This window comes from Sciurus carolinensis, chromosome 4 (genome assembly GCF_902686445.1).
Source record: "Sciurus carolinensis chromosome 4, mSciCar1.2, whole genome shotgun sequence".
Classification (NCBI taxonomy): domain Eukaryota; kingdom Metazoa; phylum Chordata; class Mammalia; order Rodentia; family Sciuridae; genus Sciurus; species Sciurus carolinensis.
In genome coordinates this window covers 158193697-158208703 of record NC_062216.1, presented here as the reverse complement: position 1 = coordinate 158208703, position 15007 = coordinate 158193697, and the positions used below count along the sequence as shown (strand labels likewise).

Here is a 15007-nt window from a genome sequence, read left to right as displayed (position 1 = left end):
CTAATACATAAAATGGATATTGTAGTAATACCTACTGCATGTAGATGTTGTAAAGATGTAAATAAAACATGACAAGCAATATTGACTATGGTAGCTTAACAAAAAGCACCCAGTCAAGGATAGCTAGTGGTAGTGTGTTATGGCAAAGGCTCTGAATTTTCTGATTGTCAAAAAGAAACTTGTGCTTAATGAAAATGTTTCCAACTTCCTGCTGGTGATATCTTTGGGTCTTATAATGCCTTCTTTCTCATTAGCTATCAGTTTCCTTGAGATTTGAGTCTTCTCAAGTGTTCTTGCTTACATGTAGGCATTGTCTATACTACTCTGTTTAAACCATGATAGGGAGCTTAACTAAGCTTCAAACCATGTAGCACAGCCTGCATAGTACTCTGACATTTGGAGAAATGCAAATCTCTAGGTCAGGTAGAAAGCTTGGAGAGACACCGACAACTAACCCAGATGGGGGTGTGTGAGAAGGCTGGGGAGCCAGGAGCAATGGCCAAGGACAAGAGAGGAATTTGGTTTGAAAGGAGTGTTAAGACATCAATAGCCTGGAAAGAGAAGTCCAGGGTGATTTGTGGCCTGTAGGGTACCAGGAAAAAAAGATGTGGCAAAAGAAGGCACAGATGTTCTGAAGAATGCAAGGAATTTATGACAGTTCATAGTCCAACTGCAGTAAATGCCTGCCAAAGGCAAATCTCAGTAGACAGTGGGAACGCTGGTTCTAGAAGAAGATAGGAGACTAGGACTTCACATGTGATCTTTACCAGGGTGTGTTCTTGAACCACAAGCAAAAAAGATGAGAAGAAGAAGTTGCTTGGGAAGAAAAGTAAATTAGCAAGTGTTCAGAAGTAGATTAAAATGTTCCTGAGCCAACTGATCCCCTTTTCCTGTCATTCTTTTCTTTAAAAGTCATCTTCAAGGACTTGAACTTCAGTACAAGAAAGGGGATGTGGACAGTGCTCTCCAATCTCTTATCAGTACTCCCACACTCAGTCAACAGTCTCACTTCCCTGCTTCCAATCCCATTGTATGGAACTACTATAAGACCTTGAGAGTCATTTCTTCTCATTGACCTGAGGATTATGCATCTTAAACAAATATGTATGTAGTTGACATCGCGGAGATTATGAGGACCATGCCCACCAAGAGGTCAATGGACTCAATATTCTCTTTTCTCCCAAGAATGAAAGTTTTGCATAGGTTTGCACAGAAAGTACTGGCTTCAAGTCTGGGAAAAGAGAATGGACACTTTTCTACTATGAGACTGTGTATCAGAAGAGAGCATTTAGTCCCTGAACTTGGCCCTCATTTTCTGTTAGACTTAGGGAAGAGCCCATTACACCTATTAGCATAAGCAATGTCTCCATGAAACTTTCCCAAACCCAGACTGAGCCAAAGAGAGCAGACAGAAGGCAAGTGTCAGGGGAAATAAAATGGACTTCACACAATTATTCAGGCTCAGTGTCCCTGCACCAAAAGAGCCTCCCAGCTGAGTGTCATGTTAGGCCTCACATTGCTTATTCTCGATGAAGCCAACTCATTCTGCAACTGTGGAAAGGTTTTGTGATAAATTAGAAAACAACTTCTGGGGCAATAGTCTCTGGTTCTCAGAAAGGAAATTCACAGAAGTGGGTGAGTGGCCAGAAGGCCAACAGGCCATTGCCTCAGTGTGGGTCCCAGGGTAGTGATGTGGCCATTCACAGTGTATTGAAGTATGTAAGAAAAACTACAAATAAAAAGGAGTGTGATTTTTTTTTCCAGCAAGTATCACAAGCCAAAAATATTTTTCTATGCTGAATTTAGTAAAATAATTAAGAGAATTAGAGATTTTTCTTGGTGGATAATTGTATTTGCTAAAAAGCATTTAATGAGGTTTGGGATATAGGCATGATGTTGGTCCCCAATGAAATAAAGATGAGAACATGACTTATCTTGGAGTCAAGCTGTAACACCTCTTTCTCTTTCTCCTTATTCATAGATAGTTCTCTTCTTCAGAAAAATAATATTTGGAGAGTGGAGAGAAGGTTAAGAGGAATACAGAGGGTAAAAGTTAACAGACTCAATAATGAGTCTGCTATAATGTTGAAAGATGTAGGAAACTCTAAAACCCAATAATTTGAGGAAATCACTTAAGGTATCTTGGTCATACTTAAGTAATCAAGTATTAATGGGGAAAAAAGAAAAATTATAGCTTCAAAAATCCACAGAAAGTAAAGAAGTAATGGTCTGATGAGTCCAGATTTTATCCTAAAGGCTCTGAAATAATATAATCACACTGTAAATGAACCATTCAACCTCAGTCTGCATATTTGCCTGGTATTTTGATGAATAATATTACAACTTGCTTGAGAATTTTTTGCACGGATTTTAGAATTTTAGTAACCTCAGCATAGTTTATTTTACCAAAAAAGGGATGGCATTTGAAAAAACATGTTTACAATCTTTCTCATCTGATTTTATTCCCTTGGCACATGTTGGGTACCAATGTCTGGGGGCCCACTCACATTATCAGAGATGAGACAACATGTAGTTGGGAATTTTCAGGAGAATTGCATCTGTTCACTTGAGAGGAAGTAAATATCACACAGAGGATTCATGTACCATTGACAGTCACCACAGAAATTAGTGAGATAAAACATTGACCTACATTAAGCAATAGGAAAGTAAGCATTTTGGTCAACAATATTAACAACCCTCCTTGGGGTAGGGAGAGTCACTTATTCACCTCTTGAAGATGTAGGTTTGTGAAGAGTAATAATAAAGGGCCTTGGTAAAAGGGATTCCTAGAAAGACTCTTACATCTAATCTCTCTTCACTACTGTATTTCCCTGTTATTAAGGAGAATTGCTGTGATAAATACATAGGTAGACAGAAAGATAGAGATACCAGGGAAATATAGCATAGTAATAGTAAGAACAGGGAAATAACATATATATATATATATATTATTGATTTTAAAAGTATATAGCATAACCCCCAGAAAGGAGCTTGATATTATTCAGTACTTTGGTTGTCTGCATGAGAAAACTGAATCTTAGCCAGTTTGAGTGGCTTGCGAGACACACAAAGGATCCAGAGCTGGAATCCAGTGTTGTTTTCTATATTCCATCCTCCCTTCTTTCTATGTATCCCCTCTGTGTATACGGCACAGTGCTAGGTGCTATAGAAACACTCCCAGGACCTTTCAATCCAAGAACATTTGTTGACCCACCAGCAAGAAAGGGGCATCACACATGACCCAGCTGGCACTCAAGTGCACACCAGGCAGTTATTTATACCATGAAACACCTGAGCTATCTTCTGCCCTCCCTCGCCCCCCTCCCTGTGTTCGGTCTGTCACTGACTCTGGCTGCTCCCTTCTCTGCCATGTTGCCAAGGGCTGTCCCTGCTGCTGTGGAGGCTGTCTTCCAACAGTTTACTTCCTGACGCAGTCCCAGTGACTCTTTATGGGGCCTCCACCTCCCAACACTCTCCCTTCAGACATGCCAGACTTCCCTGGCAGCCATCACCCCTTCACCTGCCATCCTGACTCTGTCACACCCACCCCTGGGAAAATGTCCAGATGTGCCCCAAGCGAAAAACAGAGGTCTGAGTGAGGAGACTGACAGGGAGCAGGGCCCCTGAGAACACAGGACAGGTGCCAAGTTGCAAAGAGAAGAGAAATGATAGACTCTAGAGTAAAACTAAAAATAAAGAGAATGTACTTTAATACCCCTTTGCCTGATTCATCTTTCTGTGGCACCAGAGAGGGGTGTTCCCCTCTATTCATGAATGCCCTATGTTCTGCCCACAAGACCTCTCTTCTCACACTTGAGAGAGTAACAATAACAGCAGAAGTATAAGAGATAATGTTGTTGGCATGTCTACAATCTCCAGGTTGGAGCCAGACTGTTTGTAATTTTCATCACAGTCTTTCTCACGAGAGAGAGAGAGGAGTTTATATATAAGATTCCTCAACACCTCTTCTCATTCTTTCTCCTGTTGTCTGTTTTCATCTCATTCAGGCATGAATCCAAGATGGAGTAGTGATTAAGTGGGCCTGGTGATACCATACACTTGGTGACTGCTTATTCCCAAAGCAGGGTTGGTGGGAAATGAAGCTCTCTTTTATAGTCATTCCAGGAAGGGAATGAACCTCTAATTCCTAGCCCACCATGAGCTCTGCATGGCACAATCTTTTGCCCTGACACTCATCAATAAGTAAAAAGAATGTCAGTGGCTATCAATATCAGGAAGAGAGGGGAAAGAGAAAAAGAGAAGAAAAGAAAGAGGCAAACCATGAACTAGAGAGAGACAAGAGAAATACAAATGCTGGTTAAGGAATGGGGAAACAGTTTCTGACCACATATTTCACCCACACCCATCCCATGCCTTGCAGTATTGTTTTGAAATAAGATAGGTGAATACTACCATTGAAAATCCGATGATTTTAACTAATGAATTGTTAAGGAGAAATCAAAGGTAATCAGGGGTCAAGATCAGCTCATACAACTTTGCCTTGTTGGACCTTCCTGGAGGATCCATTCTTGTTAAGTGTCTATGCTAGATTATAACTATTCAGGACGGTCCACCCAGCATAAAGTCTGGATAACCTTTCAAGGGAACAGTTATCCATTTATTTTAATGGAGAACAGTCCTCCTCTATTTCTAGATAGCCATCTGTTTCAACCAAACTGGGAGGGGGGGTTACATTTTTAAGAATAAGAGAGGAAGAGGATACCTGCCCAGATAACTAGGTTAAGCAACTCAACTCCATCATACAAATACCCCATATTTATGTAGTTGATTGCATGCCAGACTTTGTACAAAACACATTCTTCATCTTCATAACAGTTCTAGGAGGTACTCTTGTTATGTCAGTTTGATATACAAGGATTTGAGCTTTGCTAAACCAAAGTGAAGAGTGAATAGGTGGTAGACTCTAGACCTGACTCTAAAACCTGTGCTTTTAACCACTTCATATTTTGACTCCATCATCAGTATGACAGATCTTACTCGAATTCTTTAATATGTCCTAAATAATAGAAACAACATAACTAGAAAATGGTAGCTAACCTATATAGCAGGACCCACCAAAGTAATTCAAACCTAAAAATGACCTTTTGGCATTTGATTATCTTTCACCTTAGATGTTGATAAACCAAACCTTTCCCATAGGACAATGTTTCTGTGCAGCAAAGCATTTCTCTTGCCAAAGTATAATTTTGTTGGCTACATCTATCTCCTCTGAGCCCTGGAATCAGACCTAAGCTAGTAAATTGTGCTGTCCTGGCAAGACGCTCATCCTCCAGGGCATTGTATCAGGTTAAAGTAATACATCACATTGTTTCCCACTCTGTCGGCCCATTTCTCCAAAGAGTCCTAAAACAGTAATGTTTCTGCTTTGACTCTCCAATTGTTCTGCCCCTAGGCCTTGTACTTTAGCTCCCTGGCCTTGGAAACCCAGCTGAACTGAGTGGCACCCTTTCACACCTGTCCTTGAGTCAGACTCCCATAAGAAGAGAGGCTCTCCAATAAGGGGCAACCCCACAGTGCTCTGCTTCATTCCTTTTAGACCCAGAAATACATAAACATTGACTTTATTGGTATTAGGAAGACTTTGGTCTTTTGGGTTATGGAGATTTAGTAGCTGAGAAAGAATTTCTGGGTGGTGGGGGTGGTGGCAGGTCATATAAGGCCATGATTCCTAGAAAAGATGACCTCTTCCAATTGAGAGGTAGTGGGACCAGCAAACACTGCCAATTAAAAATTAACACAGGCCAAAAGTGAAATCGATACCTAAATTTGATAGGTTTTCAAGAAAAGTTTATGACACAGAGTTCACAGAAAAGAGAACATTTTCTCAGTGTTCACTTTTACAGATACCAAAGGTCAGTCTTACTTGGAAAGACCCTTCCACAAAAAAAAAAAAAAAAAAAGGTGTATATGGTTCACCAACCAGCAAAGTATAAGGCAGGACATATATTTATAAAATTCTTCAAAATCAATCCTAGTTTCTAAAGCTTTGATATTTCCAGTAATTCACCCAATATATGTTTCAGTATATACATGTACATACTCATGTTATTCTAAATGCTACATTGTGGCCAGTAGTAAAACTTTCTTTCCACATTTTTACTAAGCACATGACTGCCTATATCTCAATATTTGCTTTAAATAAAGTATGATTTTCACAGAAATATTTTAAAAGGTAAAATATCAACTCAAAAGGTTTTAAATTAAATGTAAATCCTATGAGTTCAGGAAATATCAATCATTCAATGTATGACATTTTGGGTCTCGATAATAGTCATATCATAATTTTATTTATACTAGGAATTCAGGAAAGAAGTCTGGTTTTCCATATAAAGTCATCAAATGTACAAAATATTGGAAAGTGATTTCCGTTTGTGCAAATGAAAATTAAAACACTAAAATGCAGGGCTGGGGATATAGCTCAGTGGTAGAGCATGTACTTCCCATGTATAAGGTCCTGGGTTCAATCATCAGAAACACACACACACACACACACACACACACACACAAACGCACAATGCTAAAATGTAGACAACTTCAAGATTAGCTATATCTTGCACAACTATTTTACTAGTATCCTACATAAAATTTTGTCCATAGAATGAATTTTTTATCAGACAACATGCCCTACAAAGCAACATTGCCCTAAGAAACCAATCATTGTAAATTATTTCAAATTGCCAATGTGTCTGGAGGTCTGAAATACATAATTGGGATAATAAACATAATTTCTGGTTTCTACAGAACTTAACTGTGATTTTTGGTTGTGTAGTCAATCCTCTATTAATCAAAGTTAAATGCAGATGAGTTTATTAGCTAATAATCCCATTTTTTATTAGACACATAATTGAGAATTTTCTAAAAATAGCTCAAAAAATCCAACTTGAATTGTCTTACCTCTTTTATCCTGCTTTCAAAAAATGGCCCAATTTAGTACCTCAGCCTGTTAGCAAACTTCTAGAGAATAATTTTATTCCTTGGACCCCAAAGAGTAACAAATACATGTCTTTAAAACTAGATATATCTCTATTCGGCAAGTGTTTGCATTTTTCATTATCTAAATACTGATTCTTCAAATCAATGTTTCCTCTTTCCAATGACTTAAAATAGAGTAGTGCTTTCTCAATAAGCAAGAGGGGAAGTTTAAAGGAAATCAAAGTCAAGTACACAGTCCCAAATGCATGTCCAGAAACCGGTATGAAGTAGAACTCACACAGCACCGGTAGAGGTAGTTTTATCAGTAGTGAATGACCAGAACTCTTTGCTCTAGAAGTGATGACCCCAGTGAAATCTGAGCATCACACATTGCTCTTCAGCAATGGAGGAGAGTGAGTTGCTTGCATCCATGACAAAATTCGAGACTCAGCTGACTGATGTGGTTTTGATGATGCCACAATTCTGCTCAAAACCCTTGTAACTAGCAAGTTTGCCCTGAAGATTATTAAATTACTCCCCTGACCATGCATTATTTAAAGGGAAGTGCTGTTATTATAGAAGCCAGCTGTTTAACCATTGGAATTCTGTCTGTTGGCCAACTTTCAAGGCACAGTAGTGTGTTATGACTAAACATTATGTCTACTCCTAGACAAGTCGAAGTCTAGGTTAGGTGGTAATCAGCTTCTCTGATAAGCAATCTTTGGTCTACATGCTATGAAACTGCTGAAGCAAAACTACTGACAAAATAAATACATGAATATATAAATTTTCAATGTTAAGACTTGGTCTGTGAGAAAAATCTATGGGATGTAATATATGCCTGTTTACAGTTGAGTGAGTATTTAGATGTTTTATAATACTGGTAGGAGAAAACTCTGGGACTGTACCTCAATGTAGAAGGAACGAGCTCAGTCACATCTCTATTGTGCACTGGGTAAGGACAATGAAAAATGTTCTGAGCATCTTGGAGAACCCAAATGGAAAACAAATTTTCAACTTCTATTTTCAAAAATATCTGAACCTCTTTCTTGAAGACGATGTGAGTGGTTTCCAACTACAATCAATATTCAGCCTAGATAAATGTTTTGTTTTCCTCCATCTTTTCTTGGAATCTTTAGAATAGAAAAGACCAGAGTAGTCACCCCCTATGCTCATCCCCTAGGAGTGTGCTCTTAGGACTGCTGACAGGTATTCAAACAGCTTTTATTTAACTGCTTCTTACAATGTAGATTTTGCTGCTTTCAGAGACGTCTGTCCCATTTTTAACTCTTTCAAATTTAAATTGTTAAAAAAGTTTTTCTTCTACTAAACTGATACTTGTTTTCTATTCACCTACCAATTCTGATTCTGCCCACCAGAGAAGAACTAAATAGTGTGGAGTTTTTAAGGCAAAGATGTAACAATTTGTTTTATCTCATTTAAGAATTCGTCGAAGTGACTACAGTTAACTGTAATTTAGAGGTCATTTAAAGTACCTATTTTTCTCAAAATTAATACTGGAGAAATCATTTTAATAAATAATAAATCACATTGTGTCAGGCTTCCTGTTTTAGTCCAGAGCAGCACATATCTTTATTGTGATTCAGAAAAAAAGGCATATGAGGCATTTGAAGATAAAGGACAAAACTTTGATCCACAGTTGTGGTCTCCCAATCGGTGAGAAATGATGATTGTTTGTTAAATATCTTAATGTAGAACCAGAAATCAAGTCTATAGGACACTTCAAAGGATAAATTAAACTTTAAAGGGCAATAAGTAAACACTTGTCACATTCATATATTCTGAATAGAGTACAATGATTCCATTGTAGGCATTATGAATAGACAAAGAAAACATCTGAGATTGTAGTAGCGGAGATAACTGGTAGTTATATTTTATGGGAAAATCCAAGTCTGTATAGCACTATTTCAATAACATTTTAAAAGAAAACAGATACAGACAGAAAATCAACTTTAATCTATGGAAAAGTTCTAATATTCTCTGTTCCAAAATTCATCAGTCTATAGACTAAAAAAAACACAGCTACTTCATAAACTGAGCCATGTCAGACTCTGAACTCACCTAAGAGAGACAACAATCCAGGTACCAGGTATGTCTGCCATTTTTTGCTGTGGTGATTACTATTCGTTTCCCAAGAAGAAAGAGATCTGTGACCATTGACAGTTGCCAAGAAGGGACTATACAATGCACAGGGTGGCTCTGCTACCCCAGGTGAGGGATGGCATCTTCCTTCTGTAGCAGGCTAGATTTTCAGAGCAAGGGTTAAGATAGGGGTGCTTGAAAGAGGAGTGCTGTGTAGGCCCTGGCTTCCCAAAACCTATTCCTCTCCATTTTCAACACATAAGCCTGAGTTTTCAAGTCAGTTTTTCCTGAGCTGGCCAAATTTGAAAGTTTTTGGAACCATTCCCACAAACCCATCCCCAAATATCAAATTTCTATTCCATCATCAACAAATGAATCCCAATTATGTCCCATTAGGAAACAGATTGTCTCAACACAGAGCAATCATTACCTGTAGGGGACCACAGTGACAATTACCACAAAATTGGCCAAGTCACCTTCTTCTTTTTCCCTACTCCAAGAGAAAAACCCAAGGGTTTCTGCTACTCTTGACTGGCTAACCACTTAGCATAAAGTATGTGGAAGTCCTTTGTGGATTACAAAGAACCATGTCAGCCCATTTGTGTCTTTCTTCTAATTTATAGTCCCAGGAAAAGATTATAAAAAAAAAAAAATACAGAAAACATCGTTTACGTTGCTCAGGGGATCAGCTGGTCTTGGCTTACCAGGGCCTGGCTAGCAAGCCAAAGCACAGTTCACTTCTGCACCAGCCTTTCCTCCAATGGCAAGTCAAAGCAAAGCCAAGGCTCCAGTTGGGGCCAGCTGTCTGGTCCCTCCCAAAGCCCACAACCTTGAGGAGCCCACAGTATTTGCACCAGGAGAGAGCAGCAGATCCCGCCCAGAGAGACCGCAAATGAACCCTCACTAAGTGACTACCTCCAGTTGCCCTAAGAATGACAATAAACCTGCCTTACGGGAGGAAGCAGCCACCAGGCTCCCGTGCCAAGCATCAGGAAAACATTTGGGTTCTTAGAGGATGCCATGAACAGTTGGCCCTTCAGGCAGAGAGGCAGCCAAAGTAGTTTGGTAGCTGGCCATTACCATGGACCTGACATTCCCAAATGAAGAAGTTCAAAATATACGTGAGGATCTGGACTTTCAAAACCCCATCCTTAAATATGGTGTCATTATTATGCCAACACACAAAGACTTTTTATTGAAAATGTCAGGCTTTCCCAGATTAGGAATTAAGCTTGAGTCTATTTCAGAATTTTAATTGTATTCTTGTAGATTGGTGGTTTGCAAATTGTATTCCACGAAGCCCGGACCTCTGTGGAGAAACCTAGGCTTCACTTTTCATAGGAGTCCAGGGAGATGAGAAAGGCTGAAGTCTGGTCTCCCTACCCTCACCTGAGTCACTGGAGCTTCGCTTGTGTCTGTTTGACATTCTGGTGCATAAGGAAGATTTGGTTTAACAAAAGATCTGCTAGGACAAAAATTTACAAACAATTCAGGTGCATACTAAATTCTATGTGAGTTTGTTTGGCCCTCTCTTTTAATTCCAGAGCCAGAAGAAGTATGCCCAAAACAAAATCAAACCAAGCTAAAACCTACTTGCTAAGTAAAGAGGTCTAATTGATTTGAGTACTCCCTCCGGGCAATCAGACTCACCTGAAAGATGGACATTTAGTTCAATCTGTCTCCGTCTACTAGTTTTTCTATAAGGAAATAAATGATTATACGGTTCCCTCAGGTGAAGCCAGGAGCCCTATTATGGGTTCTAAATTCCCAAGATTCTGGGTGCAGTCTATAGTAACACTGCTTCTTCATAGACCACATAAGACCCTGGGAAGGGTGCTCAAAGGAAGCAAACCAATATTTATTTAGCACCTATTATGTGTCAGGTGCTGTATTAGGCACTACTTTTACATTCTTTCATCTGATATTTTAATTTATCCTCAGTTTTGACAAAGAAGATATTATTAACCCAATTACACAAATGGGAAAACTGAGGCCTAGAGAGCTTAAGTGACTTGTCTGGAGTCATGTGCCAATGTCCTGGGCTCAATGGGGCATTTGGACTTTGCAGAAAGTACATAGGAGTTCAAATCCTTACTTCACCACTTAACTGCATGAGTCCCCTTGAGCCAGTTGTTCCCAACTGAGTCTCACTTTTCACATCAGTAAAATTAGGAACCCTTTCCACACTTAAAACCTCTTTCGTCTTCCATCTGATTTTACAGAGGAAGCAATAAAAGAGAAAAGCAAACCTTAGAGCTGTCCCGCATATAAAAAATATAGACTTATTAAAAAGATTAAGGACACCCAGTTTTCCCAGGACCATCCATTGAAGGGTGTCCTTGTTCAAATGTGTGAGATAATGGATAACTAAATATCCTGAGTTGATCATTACAAAGTATATACATGTGCTGAAATATCATGTTGGACCCCATTAACATGCACTAATATTATCTCTCAAAAGAAAAAATAGACAAAAAAGAGGTTAAGGAAACTTACTGCATGTTTTTCTTTTAATTAGTATTCCCAGTGGCCTCCCAAATAAGCCAATATATTGAAAATATATGCAAAGACAAGATCCTTGACTATGAGTTGCTGAAAACTTGAAGAGAAGTTCTCCAAAACTCCTCTCCAAGTTTTGTGGTGAATGAGTTCATGTTAACAAGTGTACAGACTCCAGGAGTTTCATTGCAAACCCGAAGGATCTGTGGGGTCAGGCATTGCTGGGGAAGCTTCCAGGAGAAGGTGAGGTATTAGAGGACGGGTATTGGCTAGAAGTGGAGAGAGGAGAGGCGTCAGGAGCTGGATGAGGACTAAAAGTAGCAGATTCCACACTAACCCCAGGCCGCTCTGCATTTGATTTGTACAGACAAGCCCACGGGGTACGGCTCCAGCAGTCGGAGGGCACCTCAGACAGGCATCGTGGATGAGTGTTGCTTCCGGAGCTGTGATCTGAGGAGACTAGAGATGTACTGCGCTCCCCTCAAGCCTGCCAAGTCGGCCCGCTCCGTCCGTGCCCAGCGCCACACTGACATGCCCAAGACTCAAAAGGTAAGCCCACCTGATTTGGATCCAGCCACCCTCAAGTGATCTCCATCTTCAACATGTGGGTGGGCCAAACAATTCTGTCCCACAGCCTCCTGGCTAAGAGCGGGGAAAAAAGTTCCCACCAACAGGATGGATTGTATATTCATCCCTCAGTCACCCAGCACTGCAAATTCTTCCTTTGGCTGCTCTGGATGATCTGAGAACTGGAATACAGTGTAAAACACTGGCAAAACATGGGCTGCCGTATCAGAGAAAACTAAAGTCACCTTTGGCATCACCCTGAAAGATGCCCCTTGGCCAAATAATATAACCTATCCAAGGTTCAGTTTCAACAGTAAAAGTGGGACAATGATAACATCAACCACAACAGGATGTTATCAAAATCAAGGAAGTTAATTCAGGTCTTTTAAGGTGCTTTTCACATGCCTGCACAAAGTAACTGTCAGATCAGTGTTAACATCTGTCATAATTGTAACTGATAACTAAACTTGTAAATCCTGGAATTCTGCAATGGCGTAAACACCAAAACACAACTCTTTACTGGGAACTATTTGAAATTCACATTCAGTGGCAAATACAAATCAGAGAAAAATCATTACAAATAAAAATTACTGTTTGATTTATAAGGACTTCTAAGAATTAAACTATCAACATTATCAACATTAGAGATACCGGTTTTGCCATCAGAAGTACATAAAATATCTTCTGGCACATTAGTCACTCAATAGAATTTTGTTGAATGAGTGAGTGAACAAATGAATATCAGGGACTAAGTGAAAGTTTAGTCTGAAAGTAGAAATAATGAGAAGTAAAGAGAAGATGAAAGAAGAAAAGGATAAAGTGAGGAAGATGAGGAAAAAAGGAAAAAGTTCCATTTAGGGCTCTTTGGGGACTCTGTTGGGAAAAAAAAATAATGCCCATGTGTAGTTTTAATTCTTGAAGCCAAAACTACACTGTTTAGAAAGCACAACTAGGAGACCAAGACATTCACCCTGACAGCTTTGCTGCTTCCTGGTCCTAAGCCACAGCTGAGGCTGAAAGAGGACCTCGGTGCCTTAGTAGAGAAGTCCCCTAGGGAGTCACCCTGTGTTATAAAGGGACTGTTGAAGACGTGGTGCACACAGAACACAGTAGCCAACAGTGAGTCAGAGAGCAAGGGCCACAGTAGAAACTTCTAGGTAAACAAAGCAGGAAGGTGTGCTGGAAGGGGCGAAGCCCTGTTCATTCTTTCTCTTCCCAGATGACTCAGTGCCTCTTGATTTCTTGTTAGGGACAAGGTGGGTATCAGAGATGAGTCCCAAAGTTCCGGAGTGTTGGGTCTTGGGACCAAGTTGTAGATTCCCCTCCAGCACCAATGCTGTCTCCTGCTTCCTATAGAGCCCGGGCATTCTGGGTTGACCCAAAGACTTTGTCTTCAGGGACACCATGGGAACAACCTGTTCTCAATGCAACTATTTTTGTGATGTTTACAGTATCAGCCCCCATCTACCAACAAGAAAAAGAAGTCTCAGAGGCGAAGGAAAGGTGGGCCAAAGACACACCCAGGAGGGGAACAGAAGGAAGGGGCAGAAGCAAGTCAGCCAATCAGAGCAAAGAAGAAAGAGCAGAGGAGGGAGACGAGCTAGAAACTGATCGCAGAGGCAAAAAAGGAAAATGGAGGAGAGAAGGACTAAGCAGACAGAGGCCAGGATGAGAGAGGAGCAGACAGCAATGCAGAAAAGAGGAAATGCTGTAGAGGAAATGAAGACCAGTGGCCCTGACAGCACTAGATAATTCCCGCAATGGAAAGAGAATAATCTATTATAGAGTATGACTAAAACACATGGAGAAAAATGGAAAAGAGAAATGGAAAGCCCAAGAAAGTACAAGGAAAGTGGCAAGAATGACAAAAAAGGACAAAAATTATAAGAGGCAAACCAGACACATCCTTTTCCTTTCCCCTCTCTAAAATTTAAATGAGTAAAAAAAAAAAATTCAGATAAGAAGGCTCTTATATGTATTTCCATTTAAATTTTTCTACTAATCTGTTATAAGAGAATTGCCCGTGTCAATATATGTTCAGAGTTAAATATTAGCCCCAAATTCTCAGCAAGACTAAGTTGTGTCATAGAACTTCCCAGATTTCTTTTCCTGCAATATTATTGGAGGCCGTGTTTCTTGGTCAAGTCCAGGGGTAAGGCCAAAGGGCACCCAGTATTTACCTAAAGGCTTGTGAGGTAACCTTTGAGAGGTTGCTGAACTTTTTTTTTTTTTTAATTATTTCACTTTGGAATCAGATTTTTAAAATGTATTAGTTGGCTAAGGCTGCCATAACAAGGTACCACAGACTGACTGGCTTAAACCACAGAAATTTTTGTTCTCACGGTTTTAGAGACTAGAAGTCCAAACTTCAGGTATCAGCTCTTCCAGGAGCTCTCAGGAAGGTTCTGCCTCAGGCCCCTGCCTTGACTTGTAGATAGCCTTCTTTCTGTGTCTGGCTCATCTTCCCTTGGTATATATGTCTGTGTCCAAGTGCTTTATCATTTAAGGATGCCAGTCAGATTGGATTAGGATCCACCTTAATGACCTTATTGTAACTTAATGACCTATGTAAAGATCCTATCTCCAAATAAGGTAATATTTTTGAGGTACTGGGAAGTGGGACTTCAACACATAAATTTCAGGGAAAGGAACATAATTCAACTCATAATGAAAACGTCTTATGTCCAATTACTACCTTCTAATTATCTTTCCTAGAAACCTCTGCCCCCCCCACACACTCTATGTTATTCCAAACTCCCTTACACACACATATCTAAATTTGATCTGGATTTTTAATTCTAAAATTCCATGAGTTTATGCTCCTTGAAAAAAACCCAGGACCATGTTATGTTAGAGGTGGAAGAGGCTTCAGAAATCATTTCGTACAATTCCTTCATTTTAAATA

General features: G+C 39.8%; 1 protein-coding gene across 2 annotated transcripts in view; it reads left to right on the top strand.

Annotated features, from left to right (window-relative positions):
- Igf1 (insulin like growth factor 1) overlaps nucleotides 1-15007 on the top strand; it is a 71842-nt gene that overhangs the window by 39293 nt on the left and 17542 nt on the right. For both annotated transcript variants that reach the window (XM_047550090.1, XM_047550091.1), the window contains exon 3: nucleotides 11903-12084. In XM_047550090.1, coding sequence (XP_047406046.1) covers nucleotides 11903-12084 — 182 coding nt within the window. The remainder of the gene's footprint in view (nucleotides 1-11902; nucleotides 12085-15007) is intronic.